This window comes from Suricata suricatta, chromosome 8 (assembly GCF_006229205.1).
Source record: "Suricata suricatta isolate VVHF042 chromosome 8, meerkat_22Aug2017_6uvM2_HiC, whole genome shotgun sequence".
NCBI classification, from domain to species: domain Eukaryota; kingdom Metazoa; phylum Chordata; class Mammalia; order Carnivora; family Herpestidae; genus Suricata; species Suricata suricatta.
This window is the reverse complement of record NC_043707.1, coordinates 38,772,450-38,786,834: the sequence shown is the minus strand read 5'-3', so window position 1 is coordinate 38,786,834 and position 14,385 is coordinate 38,772,450. Positions and strand designations below refer to the sequence as shown.

General features: G+C 45.5%; 1 protein-coding gene and 1 long non-coding RNA gene across 2 annotated transcripts in view; one reads left to right on the top strand and one right to left on the bottom strand.

Moving 5' to 3' along the window:
• Nucleotides 1-9,173: 9,173 nt before the first annotated feature.
• Nucleotides 9,174-9,944, top strand: C8H1orf68 (chromosome 8 C1orf68 homolog). Its single transcript, XM_029946633.1, has one exon. The coding sequence runs from the start codon at nucleotides 9,174-9,176 to the stop codon at nucleotides 9,942-9,944; it is 771 nt and encodes a 256-aa protein (XP_029802493.1).
• A 1,285-nt stretch (nucleotides 9,945-11,229) lies between these two features.
• LOC115298996 overlaps nucleotides 11,230-14,385 on the bottom strand; it is a 7,458-nt gene continuing 4,302 nt past the window's right edge. The window contains exon 3 of the long non-coding RNA XR_003911930.1: nucleotides 11,230-11,913. This is a non-coding gene — a long non-coding RNA (uncharacterized LOC115298996). The remainder of the gene's footprint in view (nucleotides 11,914-14,385) is intronic.

Here is a 14,385-nt window from a genome sequence, read left to right as displayed (position 1 = left end):
CAAAGATAAATAAATAAAGTGGGTCAGAGACAACAAAGGACAGTGGACAGTCTAAAAGTGTATGATCAGTTGAGAGGAGAGGTAGGGATGAGATATAGGAGAATATATCTGGATTGCAAGAAGGTACAGAAAGGGATAAAGGAGAAAGGAAAATAAGGAGTAAAAATTTTAAAAAATTTAAGTAAAAAAAGTAATAATAATAAAAAATACATACAGAGAAAGAAGAAAAGAAAAAAAATGAAGAAAAAAAAGAAAAATAATTAAAAAAAAAACAAAAAAACTAGCAGCTCCTCCTCGTGGATAGGCGTGATTTGGTGTGGTAGGTCTTGGAGGCTGCTTTCAGAGGCTCTGCCTTGGTGTCTGCAGAGATTAGATAGAGGGCATGCTTAGCTCTGCTGAACTACGAACTGTAGGCCACTCTAATGAATCTGATCTCCTTGTGCTGTGGTTGAGCTGAGTTGTATTTTCCAGGCCCGCCTTGGTTGAAAGTTCCAGTCCATGCACGTTTATGCTACCACAGATGAGATGTATTTGCTTTGGTGGCTGGCTTATTAGGGGGAGGAATCGGTTTGTCTTGGCTCAGGCAGGGATTTTGGCTGCCCTTGCCTGAGGCGAGATGCGCAGCAGGGGGTGAAGTGCGGCTGTCACAGACCCAAACCCCAGCTGGGATCGCGTTAGAGTTGGGGGAGGAATGAGTGAACAGCTGTTGCCAGAGGCGCCAGGAGACACTGGAAATGAGGTGGGAGCTCCTGCAGCCTGAGCGTGTACCCAGGTCTCCACCGCAGCCAACTCCCTGCTGGGATCACTCAGAGGTGGGGGCTATTTTTTCCCTGTTGGCACCTGGGATTCAGGGTTCGTTCAGCCAATGCTGGGGGCAAGATGTGCCGTGGAAAGGAGGTGCGTGCTCCCACTCCCAAAACCAAAGTCGAAGTGAGCACCCCTGGAACCACCGCTGCCATGGCCGCCGACTCCTCGCCAAGATGGCACAGGGCTGGAAGCTGTTCTTTCCCTTGAGCCCCCTGGGTTCAGGATTAAACTACCCAGCAGTTATCTATGGAGTGAGCTTCTCTCTCCAAGCACGGTTAACCCTTCTTTACCTTTCCCCAGAGACAGTACTATGAGCGTCTTCAGTCTCTCTGTCTCTTCCCTTTGTCTCGCGGGTTCCGCGTGCTTTCCCTGCTTTGAGCTGGTGCTCCCACCTCCCCTGCCCTTCTCGGGCTGGCCCGTTTTCCAATCTTCCCAGTTTGAACTCACTCACTCAGGTATCCTTCAGGTTCTCTTCCTTCTGGAGTCTGTATTTTCTCCTTCTGCTCTTGCAGATGAGAGTAATGTCCTTCTCAGTTCGATCCATGGATCAGACAAAGTTTACAGAGCTCCCTTCCTCTCTGCCATCTTGGCTCCTCCCCTTTTCCTTCATTTTTTAAATGCCTCTGCCCTTCTCCCTGGAGAAGATTGTACTATGTAACTTACATTATAAAACCTTAAGGATGTCAGTGTCCAATCATGAGAGCAGAGACCACTCTGGCTATTTGCAATAGAGAGGGGTTTAATGCAGAAAGTTTGTTATAAGAGTATTGGAGGGGCTAAAACAGTAAAAAGGGCACTTGGGGTTACCCAGAGATATGGAAGCATCAGAGGCAGGGAAGCAGTGCCCAGACTCCTGCCTGTAATCCTGTGACCTTCCAGATAGCTGTGCTTGCTCAGGAGGGCACTGGAAACAAAACTATGTACCTTGATGTACCTGTACAGAAACCAAAACACTATTTGAAATTCTAGTCCTGTGGTTTTCAGGGAGCCTCAAATCAGCAGAGCTCTGTAACAAGGGGCTTAATGTCTCTAGGACAGAGTGTGGGGCAGAGAAAGGGACAACTTCATTCATGAGAATGTTCTGAAACAAGAGTAGAAGACAGTGTAGGAATGGGAAGGGACTGGGTGATGGGATCACAGACTTTCTGAGATGCAATTCTTCTGATTCAGAAGAAAACCCCTATTTCTTATCCTGCCTATTTGCTTTCAGTCTTTTTTTGCTCAGAACTGAATGCAATGTGATTATTGCATATGGTTGATGTGGGATAATAGCAATCCTAGCAAAACTAACCCCCATTCAATTAGTACTTGCTTATATGTTAGACACACGATTTATTTCATATTAGTATTTGTTTGGAGTATTTATTCAAAGGATATATATTAAGTGCTTACTATGTCTTAAGAACAGTTTTAAGAATATAGATGTAAACAAAACATAAAATTTTCTCCCTCTATTAATTATTCTAAGAAAGAAACATAGAGGACAAACAAAATGAATGAGGAAAAATATGCTATTTGCTCATCCAATAGGTATATTTTTGAGGGCACCAACTTCTTGAGAAGAGCAGTGAGCCAAAGGGATGGAGATACCTGGTAAAGTTTACATTCTAATGTAAGAAAATGAAAAACGTACAAACTTAAAATATGTCATGTGTTAAATTGTTGTAAACTCTATAGAGGGAAACAAAGCTAGGAAGAGGGACAGAGTCTGACAGGTAGGTGATTATTATGGTTTTAAACAGGGCCTACAGCAAGGGTCTTCTCAAGGTCATAATTGGACAAAGACTGAAGGAGGTGAACAAGTTAGCCACATGGGTGTCTGGGAGAAGAGAATTTTGGGGAAAGGAAAAAAAAAAGAACAAAGTTCCCTGAAGCAGAGCATACCTAGAACATCAGGTGAACTGCAAGGATGCCACTGTATCAAGGGATCAAGTAGGAGACAGTGTGAAACATGAAGTCAGGAAGTTGGGTGTGGGGTCATGGGTCCAGGCTGTGCAACCTTTCAAAAGCAATTGTAAGGACTTAGGCTTTAACCTTGAACACAGTGAGACGTCATTAGATTGTTTTTAGCAGAAGAGTTGCATGATCTGTTAGTATCTCCATTTTACAGATGAGGAAACTGAGATTCAGAAAGGCTCAGCAGTTTGCCTAAGATCATGTAACCAGGTTGTGAGGAGAACTGTGTACTCTCTGGCATAAGTTTGTAGGAATTGAGTTTGTCCTTTGTGTGGTGGTCTTGGGGTGAGGATGGGGTGTTGGGATAAAGGATAAAACATACTAATTGCACTGGAAGGATGGAGGGAGTGGCTCAGAGGAGGGACTCCATGAAGAAATATGATCCAGTGGATTATATCTGCAGTAATGTGTTAGGAAAGCATGGAACTTTCTTATATCCTAAAATATAAAGATGAGACCATTTCTACTAAAAATTTCAGGGAGTGGTCATTATACTCTAAAATTAAACAGCTCTACAAAGTAGTAGATAAACCCAAGGGATTAGTTACCTTGTGTGTGTTATAAGAGAATAAAATAAGGGAAGGGCTGGCGGAAGTTCAAGGAAACCAACCCCAGTGGGTCATTCTAAGAGAAAGACGGATATATGGGCACTGATGTTCCCTGGAGTCTGTAATTAAGAGGGCTCTGGTGTTGTCTTACCCTGTGTTTCTGGCCCAGACATAGCCCAGGCTTTGATCCAGGGGGAGTTAGGGTTCCCAAATTTCAATGACCCACATATGCACACAGTGGGAATCCTGTGTGACCCTCCTCTACATATGTGAAAACAGTCTCTGCTCCATAAAGGATTCTCCTTTGAGGACTTTCATTGGATCCTCTTGTGGGGCTTGGGGTCAGGGAAGTTGGCAAGGGTGAGGCTGGGTGAGGGTGTTCCCTAGCAAGCCTACTCAGCAGCCATTTGTTGTAAGGGAATATATCCTGGATGGGATTCAGAAATTCCTGTCGAAAGTCTCCTCCTACTTGGGTGTGTAGCCTTGAGCAAGTTTCTTCCCTTCTCTGTGGGCCTCAGTACCAATATAGGGGCCAAGTTCTATGCCTATAAAGGCTCTACCCTTGCCAGTTCTCCATTCTGTGGTTCTGTGATACAATCTCTTGATAGTCTAGGAGGAATCTCATATTGTCACTGGAATAATGGTTCAGGGGATCTTTGGCAAAAGTCTCAGAGTTGAGCCTGGAGTAGAGACGTACAGGGACATGGGATCTAAGGGAGGGACTTCTGTATTGTCTTCTCAGACATAGAAGTGAGATTTCTCACTGAATACCAAGATTCTTGTGTCCTCCATCTCCTGTGTGTGTGGCTTCTCACTTCCTCCTACTTCTCTTTCACAAGAGAGGAGAGGCCCAGATTTTGCCCTTGAGTGCCTACAGTCCCTGATCAAGGAAAAACCCAGGATATGAGGAGACCCAGGGTCTGCCCTCAGGGAACAACATGTCAAATTGGGTACTATCCCCTCCAATCTACTGGTTAGAGCTGGAGTTACCACTGAGTTGAAATTTTGATTTGGTTCATGCACTTATGGGTACAACTTCAAACATGTAATTCACGTCAGGATTTATTGATGCTGGTGCTATAAAGGACCTTAAGATAATCCAGTATACAGTTTCTGATTATCCAGATAGTATGTCCTGAAATGAACTAACCAGAGGACTGCAGAGGCCTTTTAAGGACCAAAAGGTTTTCCTAAGAAGAGCAGCCCATTAAACCAGATGACTCAGATATTGCCTTGTGTTATAGCAGGGGGCAGCCCCCATGATATGTTTTAGTCCCCTCCACCTCAGAGATGCCATGATTCTGAGTCTGACACTCTGTTATTCTGTGAATTCATGATTCTCTCTACCTATTACTTGTGAGTCTACCAGACTATTATTGCATGAATCTACAGGTCTCTGCTTCTATAAGCTTGTGTCCAGAGATAAGTGGTGACTTCTGAGGATAACCTTGTGAGTCACCCTGGCACTGGTACCTGTCATCTGACTTCTCCATACCTCGCCTTTCCAGCCTACAAAATGGGTGGGGCACAACCCACCCACCTGTTTTGGTGGCACACGGCAATAGTATCCTTACCAAAGATGTTCATACTGACTGAAGATGTCAAACCCATTATTGATAGACAGCCTGACCCCACAGAGCAGGAAGTGAGCCAATCAGAGCTGAGAGATATCATGAAGCACACAGATTAGCTAATAGCAGGATGGGTATTTGCTGCCTGGAGGAAGGAGGTTGATTTGGGTTGTACTGTCAGTGTAAAGCATCCTCATTCACTCAGTCATTCCCTCATTGGTGCAGTTAGTGTACCCCAGGTCCTGTGCTAGAGCCAGGTTATACACAATAAATGTGCTCACAGTTACCGATGCACAGAAATTAGAGTCTCGTGAGAATAACTGCATAGACAGTTAGAATATGAATACATTTCCATTGTAGAATAAGCTCCTACAATCATAGACTATCACAGCCAGGAGAGACTTCATCAACATTACCTGCCTCGAGATTGCAAGGCATGGTGGAGCTACACTGTGTGGCAATGGCAGAATCAGAACTAGGGCTGAGTTCTATTTATGCCTTGAACTACTTTTGTTTTGTTGACATGCCCTAAAATGGTTGACCTTCTAAGGCATTTTCTTCCCTACAGAGTGAGGCTGTCCTATCCTACATCTGATGGAGAGGGTTTCTTAATGACCATGTCTGTTTGCTAAAAAGTATGGTTCCTAAAACTTCATGTATTTCAATGTGATACACACAGTTTCAGTAAAAGATAATCTTTGTCCCATTTTCATCATAAAACATCAGGCCTGGGTGTCAGCTGAGGTGGGACACAGGAGAACAGGCAATAGAACAGCCTAAACCACTTTCCTTCCCTCTTCCCTGATCCCTCACAAGACAGGGACTGGTGGGCTTCACACACAAAGCTATAGAGTGCTACAGGCCCACCCAATGTGGGAATGATGAGGGGAAGCAGGAAACTTTCCAAGCCTGGGGTTGAATATCCCCTTGCTTCCTCCAAATTGTTCAGGGGCAGACCCTGCAAGATTTGGCTTGGAACAATGAAGTGTCTGTGGACTAGTGAGGGCTTATTTTCTTTGTTTAGGGAAATTGGGAAGCCTTAAGCCTATGGGTCCTGGGGAAATTGGGATCCATTATGGACTAATGCAGAGGCACCTTTCCCTTAGAGGAGTGGGGCCATGGAGGGACCTGCACCAGCTAGTATGAGAGAGTGGCAGTTTACAAGCAGAACTCAGCTTAGGATCAAGATACCTTTCTGCATTGAGCAACCTGACACAGTTCAGTGGGAAGAGCGTGGGCCCTGAAACAAGGCAGGCTTGGGTTCAAATGATACTCCATTCCCTATAAATGGTACAACTTTGGTGAAATAGTTAGGCCTCTGGGTCTCGGTTTTGTTGTCAAAATAGGGCTAGAATAGCCTACCCCACAGGATGTGCTTAATGCATATTATTCCCATCTCTCTTGATGCATTTACTACATTGAAGAACAGGAAGGACGCAGATATTCAGGGACAGTGCTATAACCAGAAAAAAAGGGAACATGTTATCATGAGAAAGACTATGTGCTGGGAGCCGCACCGGCCTTGCTGGATGACACGGTCACAGTAAGGAAATGGTAGACGTAGCACGGCTCCTGCCACAGGTGATGGAAACTGGCATCTCCTTCTGTTAACTGATTGCTCACGTAAAATTAAGCCTGTTGCTATGGATTAGGACTCACAATGTTCCAAGTCAGACCAATATTCCCCACACAGATACCTCATGGAAGGAAGCATATTCCCACCTCTATAAAGAGGAAGTTAAACAAAGCACTGCAGGTGTTTGTCGAAAGGCTCTTCTATTGAGCTTCACAAACTTAAGACATGGAAATAAAGGGGGTTAAAGAACACAAAGATAATGTTTACCCTGGCCCGGAGATAGAAAGCCTAACTTAGGAAACAGAAACAAACAAGAGCCAGGCACAAGTCACTGCGCATACACATGCTAATTTGGTGCCCATTGTGAGGATGGGTAAGAGTAGTTACAACTTAGACTCCCAGGCAAAGGCCGGCTGGTCTAGGGCGCCTATGGCGCTTACACCTTCAACATCAAAGAACAAGGTTGACAAAAGGTTTCCTTACTAACTGTCACAAATGTATTCTTCCTCTTGTGAGCCAAATAGAATGCCTCCTAGCCCTGTCTTATGACTGAATTTTAGCATCATTGTGATAAAATGTGTTTGCTATCTGCTTCTCACTGAAAACATCCTGCTATCTTCTTAGTCGTAAGATTTGCTACTGGTTCAAACATATGTGTATGTTATCTGCTTTTCACTGAGAATATCCTGTTATCCTACGATGTGTAAGTTACCTCATTGTAATTAGAGTAGTTCTGAAGAAATGCCTCTGTAAAACCTGTTTCTGCACCCTTTTCAAAGCATCTTTACCACTGAGAATTATTTGTAAAAACTCCACCTTTTGATGTAGTAAGTCTATAAATAAAGGCCCAAAACCTGGCAGGAGATGGGAGATATGAGAGATAATAAAGAGGACAAGACAATGTCAGGCTGGACCAAGTAAGAAACTGCATGAATGTCTCTCCATTGTTCTCGTCTGCCGCTACCCCTTCAAGGAGCCCTGGACCAGCGGGAGCGGGCCTCCGACAACTATAGCTTATGAAAGCAGACTGCCTGTGTGTGAACTCCAGCTTCTTATCTAATTGCTTTGTGACAATGGGTAACTTCCTTAATCTTCCAGGAACTGTCTGGCACATAAAACACATTCAGTTAAATGTTAGATTCTTCTATTCTTGTCATCACACAGTGTTCGTTTGGCTAGAATTCCCACTGTACTGGGTTCTTGGGGATCTAGGCCTAGTAGTGAGGTCCAGGAAGGTGAGGATGGGCAGGCTGTGAGGCACAAGCTGAAGATGGGGGTTGGAAGTACATGAGAAGCTGAGGAGAGACATCCCAGATATAGAACCTGAGGTCTGAGATCATTAAGTTCCCACCCAGTTTCCCAAATAACCTGCCAGTCCATGGAATTAACCTGGAGTTCTTGTCAGAGGCCGGGGGTTGCTGCCACATGGAAGCAGAGGCCACCAGGCCCAGCCACCCGAACCAGCAGGGCTCACCATGGAGGCCCTCGGAAGGAACACACGGTCGAGGCTGGGAAGAGGCAGTGCAGCTTTGGGTGCAGCGTATGAAACACTGAGGAGCGGACTGCATCTTGGACAAGTTTTTGAAGACTCGAGTGACCTGGAAACGGCTTTGTAGCTACAGATCTCACAGGCATCTCATCTCTCATAACTTCTAGGAAAAGAAGACTGACTTGTTTCATGAAGAAGGCCGCAGGAATCATTTATCTCGTTTGGGAAAATTCAGTGTCAAGCAAAGACATGCCCTGGCTCTGAATGAAGAGTCAGGCATACTGGGGAAGAATCTCACTAATGCCATGCCAGTCCTGGTTCTCGTGACCTCTCCTGCTTCATTCAGATGCCATTAAATTGCCTCATTGCCACCCTATAAAAGGCCTCCCCAACAGCCAACTCCTTAGATCCCTGGCTTCTTCCTGTCTTGCTCCTGTCAGTGAAGAGGGTAAGTCTGCGCCCGGGATTAGGGATGCAGCAGGAAGGAGAGGTGGGGCTGGGCTGGGATGAGGGTGGTCGGGACTAGTCATGAGGGCGGCCGCGGAAGGAGCTGGGGCGGGGCTGGTGGGAGCTGGGGGCTAGAGTGTGCTGGGGAGAGGCAGCTGTGGGAGCTGAACTGTGAGTCCTTTGTGAGAAGCATTCTTCAGAGAACTGCTGTCCTTTCTCCCTCTGTGTGCAGTCATGCGTTTTTCTCCTGGGTCCTTTCATGGGGTGGAGTGGTAGTCCAGCCCATTCGAAGAGTAAATGGTGGAAACCTGCTCAAACTCCAGCCTTGTCAGTCTCTGTGGGACTTAGCTGGAGACTCACACTGGCTCGGAGGCCGCTTGAGAGGACTCTGCCTTTGCTCGGTACTGCCTGCCCTGGCAGGAAGAAATAGAAGAATTGAGGGAATTGGTGGTGAAAGGAAGTAGCTGGGAAAGAGAATCTATAATGAGGCAGACACAAAAGTGAATACGAAGAAAGGGGGGTTGGAGGATCGGGTTAAAACAGACATCACTTTTTCCACCTCTTCATTTTTCTCTGTGGAAACTGAGGCACACAACCAGGCACAGGCACAAAAGCTAAACAAGATGCTTGGCCCTCAGTCCACCCTGTGTCAGGTCTGGGTGCTTGTGACCTTCTTGAAAACACTCCCTTTTATTGAAAGGGGATGCTGTGGTTTTCCCTGGAAACCTTCCTAATTCTGACAAGAGCTTTCTTTTCAGAATTTGCAAAGCCACAGGAAGATGTGTGACCAGCAGAAGCAGCCACAGTTCCCCCCATCTTGTGTGAAAGGTTCAGGATTGGGAGCTATGCAAAGTACCAAAGATACCTCTATGAAATGCCCAGCTCCATCCCAGACTCAAACCTGCATGAAATGTGTAACTCCTTGCCAGACTCAAACCTACGTGAAATGCCCACCTCCATGCCCGACTCAAACCTATGTGAAATGTGTGACTCCTTGCCAGACTCAAACCTACGTGAAATGCCCACCTCCGTGCCCGACTCAAACCTATGTGAAATGTGTGACTCCTTGCCAGACTCAAACCTACGTGAAATGCCCAGCTCCATGCCCAACTCAAACCTATGTGAAATACCAAGTGCCAAGCCAGACTCAAACTTACATGAAGTATGCAGCTCCGTCCCAGACATATGTGAAGTGCCCATCCCCCTGCCAGACCAAGTTGTGCTATGTCCAGGGCCCTTCTTCTGGCCAGACCTACTATGTTCAGGCTCCTGCAAGCGGCTCAGCCATGTCGTGCTGCACCCCTGATCCATGCTCTGCTCCCTGTTCCACCAGCTACTGCTGTCTGGCTCCCCGGACCTTTGGGGTAAGCCCCCTGAGACGCTGGGTCCAACGGCCCCAGGACTGCAACTCAGGATCGTCTGGCTGCTGTGAAGATTCTGGGTGCTGTAGCTGCGGGTGCTGTGGTTCTGGGTGCTGCTGTTTGGGAATTATCCCTATGAGGTCCCGAGGTCCTGCATGCTGTGATCATGAGGATGACTGCTGCTGTTAAATATAGAATGGCCCTGCTCTACCTTCTGGAACCTCCACCAGCCTCTGCCCCCCTCCCCACATTCCTGGTGGTGTAGAATCTCATTGATCCACCATGCACTATGCTTCTCTACCAAGGCAGCCTGCCAGAGTTAGCGCACCCCCCAAACTTTGGCAAGAATAAAGCTCTGAATGCAATTTACAGTGACATCCTGTGTATTTGGTACATATTTATGCTTTCCTATCAGAAACTCTTCCTTTTGCTTTTCAACAAAGGGAAAGGTTTGTGTGGATATGAACAAGCAGACCAAGCTGCTGCAATCCTAGCCTGGGATGCTGAGCGTTCCAGACTTCTGTTAATAAACTTCTCCATGCAAGTTAGCTGGAGATTTGGGGGTTAGGGGTGTCCTGCCTCTCTGGAGTGTGAGGAGAGGATTTGGCCATGCTGAGGCCCTTGTAGTAGCATGATTGCTCTACATAACCTCAGGGTTAAGTTTTCTGAGTGTTGAAAGCCTGTGAAATCAGATCTGCTCAGGAGCCTCATGATGCCCCTGCTTCTGTGCAAGTGGCTCTGTGGATTCCATTTTCTCATCTGATGTGCTTGCCTTCCTGCGGCCACAAGGTAAAGTCCAGAGGGGAAAGGTGAGGACTCCCTTGAGGCAGGTGGACATTCCCCGTGTTGGCCTGGGAGACAGACCTGCTAGTGAGGGAGACGTTGCCAAGAGGAAGGTGAACCTTTTGGCATAAGCCTCTGGGTATCAGGCCAGACACCCTTTCTCGTGAGCGCTTCTTCCATTACTCTGCTGTCTCTGCGAGTTTGGGGTAGACTTTTATAACTAGAGATTGTAAACCCACACGTTAAAAGTAGGTAGGGGGCTAGTGCTGTTCAAAGCAGCGTCACAAGGCCTGATCATGAGCAGAAGAGGCAGCATGCTTGCTGAGTATGTAAATGAACATTCCAACAGGAGATGGGGACCTTGGATTTGTTTCTAAGTGACCTCTGTTGCGTTGTCCTGGGACACTGGCAGAAAGGCGTCTGGACAACTCTCTTGCCTTCAAGCATCCAGGTCATCTGTGGTCCCCCAAATCACACTCTACCCCTCAGCTAAACCCGCTGCCGCCCAGTCACCCAGCACAGTAGTCTCCTCTGACAGCACCAGGGCGCTTCTGCAGTGTCGGGGGTCCATGAGCTCCCTCTCTTCCTCCATCTCCCTCTTTGTCTCTCTCTGTCTCTCTGTCTGTCTGTCTCTCTCTCTCAAAAATAAATAAACATTAAAAATATATTAAGAAAAAATCAGACACAAACGTGGGAATGCAATGCTTTTGTATTTATCAATCAAAAATTAGGTAAGTAGCATGAACTTATGTATACAGTCAAATAGTACAGTTGATGCCTGAACCATGCAGGGGTTAGGGGCCTCGATCCCCCACACAGTCTAAAATCCTCACTGATGACCCCCCAGAAGGGTGACTGCTAGAAGACTTCTGTTGACCAGAAGTCTTACTGATAACATAGTCAATTAACACATATTTTGTATATAATGTGTATTCTATCCTGTATTCATATAATGAAGTCAGCTAGAGAAGAGAACATGTTATTAAGAATATCGCAAGATAGAATACATTTATTATATTGTATTTATTGAAAAATCCACATATAATGTAAGGACCCCAAAAGGAGACCCTACCGCTGTCAGCTGGGTACCGGCGCTCACCCCAAGCAATCGCGAGAGTCGTCACTTGATGCAAAACCCAGGAGGCTTTATTCGAGGACTGACGCGCTGGGGCTCAACTCTTATCCCACTCAGGGGTCGAGGAGAAGAGCCCCGAAGACGATTGACGCGGGGTCCTTATAGGGTTTCTTTCTTTCTTTCTTTTTTTCTCCTTCACGGGTGTTTTCCCATCGTAAGTTTTACGACACACATCTGGCAACGTCAGGCAGGCAAGACAGCGGAGTCAGCAGAGTCCGGTACAAGTTTTACGACCCACACCTGTCAATGTCAGATAAGCAAAACAGCAGAGTTCACAGGGTTGCACTTTAGGGAGGGAAGCAGTTCAGCTTATCTTAAACCACATCCTGGGATCCAAACAACTTCTACTTGAAAAACGACTTTAGTTCCATGGTCACTCTAGGGCCTGAAATTTTTCATTCCTACACAGTGCCCGCCCGCAGCAGCCCCCTGAAATTTGTCATTCCTACATTTCCCCCTTTTTCTTTTTGTAACTGTTCCAATCATGGAACAGTGGTCTCAACCTCGTGCTGTTTTAGAGTCTGATATTGCTGTCTTAACATAAGAATTTGCACAGTACTAATGCATTTCCTTATAAAAGCCACTAAAGGATTGAGAATACAGGGGCCAAAGGTTAAAAGCAAAATCAAAATGAGTAAGGACCCAGCAAGGTAGATATTAAGGTAGTAAACCAGGGGGAGTGATTAAACCAACTCTCGAACCATTTTACTGGACCGATGGTTCCTCAGGCTTCTGCCGTGCTAGACCAGCCAGCTTCCGGGGTGTGGCTGGAGCAGGGCTGGAGATCTCATCTCAGGAGTCAGAGTCTTTGAGGGTCAGTATAAGCCGATCGACTGGATCTGGGTCACCTCACCAGGTTGAGGGTTCTTCTGAGTCGGCCTACTTAACTCCAGAGAGACATCTGAAAACTTTAATAGGGGCTGATCCCCATTTTTAAATATCATCCTCACAGACTAACAAGCTGAGATCCAACAACAAATATTTAAAGACACTTAGAACTAGAACTACATTTACAGTAGTGCATTGCTGAAACAGTTTTTCTCTCTAAAAAAAACCCTCCATTATCAGAGATAACCAAATTGAGACTAATGCATTGGTGGAACGAGTCCATTCTTAACAACCCTGGCCTAATTATTTACATAAGCTCAGCAAGAAAAAGATTGTTCATGAGGACTTTTTTTTTTTTTTTTTTTTTTTTTTAAGTTTGCTTTGCTGGGTCCTTTTATAAGGAATCTCCAGGTTGAGCTCTTTGTAGCCGCTCTGGGCCAGAAGCCGAGCCAAGCCAGCACTTTCCATCAGACCGGCCTGCAATACCTGTTAAATTGGGCAGACTCCTCTTCCCGGGGGCCCCAACATCTGCTGAAGTTCCTGCCCCCGTCAGGAAGTGACTTTCTTTACTTACCTGGGGAGGCTGCTGGGAACTCTGTGAACAAGGTATGCAGCCAACATCTCCACGAGGCTTTATGGCTCCACGTTCCATAGAGTCAACCTTAGTTCCTTAAAGCTGTCAGGTCACCTCTGAGCCTATGCCTGACTCTCGAATAGGCCAGTCAAAGCCTTGGTAAAATAACCAGAGTTTCCAATGGTGTCCTACTATCAAATGAACAGATTCTTATTGAACTTATGCAAACAACTGTAATTGCAATGAAAGAGAATAGTCACTGTGAGTTTCTGAATTTCAGACGGTTTAAGTAGAGAGAAAATATGAATGCTCTGGATTACAAACAAATACTTTATGACATTTCTGCATATTATAGATATCTTAAGAAGAGTTTCTTAATCTGGATAAGCAAACATTAAAGGCTAGCTCTGGAAATTCCTACCCATTTTAGTACTAATTTAAAAGATGTCAAATACTGCATTTGTCCCAAAACTCCTTATTATAACTTTTCTTGAGGAAGAACACGTTCTTTGACAAATTTCAGAAATGGACATTGCTAAAGATCCGACAAGAGTTCATTGTGATGCACTTTAACAAAGAAATTTAGTGACACTTTAACATTTTGATTACTAAAGGTGTTAAGTAATGATCTTATACCAAAACATTAAAACTTTAGGGACTGCACATATATTTGAGCAGTTGCAGCATTTATCCAGGCTACACAACCTAAGGTTTGGCACTGCACAACAGTGCTTTTTAAGTAACTTGGCATCCTAAATGAAAGGGCCTAATTGGTCCAAAGACTTCCCTACCATTTGAATACTGGGAAATTTGTTAAAACCTTAGGTGCCGGAGGCCCGCTCCGGGGGGTCCAGGGCTCCCAGAAGGGGTAGCGGCGGACGAGAAGCAAGTGAGTAGACACTCACGTAGCGCAGTTTCTTAATTGGTCCGGCCTGGCATTCTTATTTTATTTCCTCTCTCTCCTGTATCCTGTATCTTCTTATATCTCCATCTAACTCCTCCTTAACTCTGGTATCTCCTCCCTAGCCAGGTCTTGGGCCTTTATTTAAAGACTTATCCCATCAAAAGGTGGAACTTTTACAAATAATTCTCAGTGATAAAGGTGCTCTGGAAAGGGTGCAGAAACAGGTTTTACGGAAGCATTTCTTTAAAACTACTCTAATTACAATGAGGCAACTTACACATCATAGGATAACAGGATATTCTCAGTGAAAAGCAGATAGCAAACACATTTGTCTGAACCGGTAGTAAATCTTACAACTAAGAAGATAGCAAGATGCCTTTAGTGAGAAGCAAGACAGCAAACACAC

Coding starts and splice junctions, on each gene's coding strand:
- C8H1orf68 (XM_029946633.1), top strand. CDS start 9,174: ATGTGTGACCAGCAGAAGCAGCCACAGTTCCCCCCATCTTGTGTGAAA.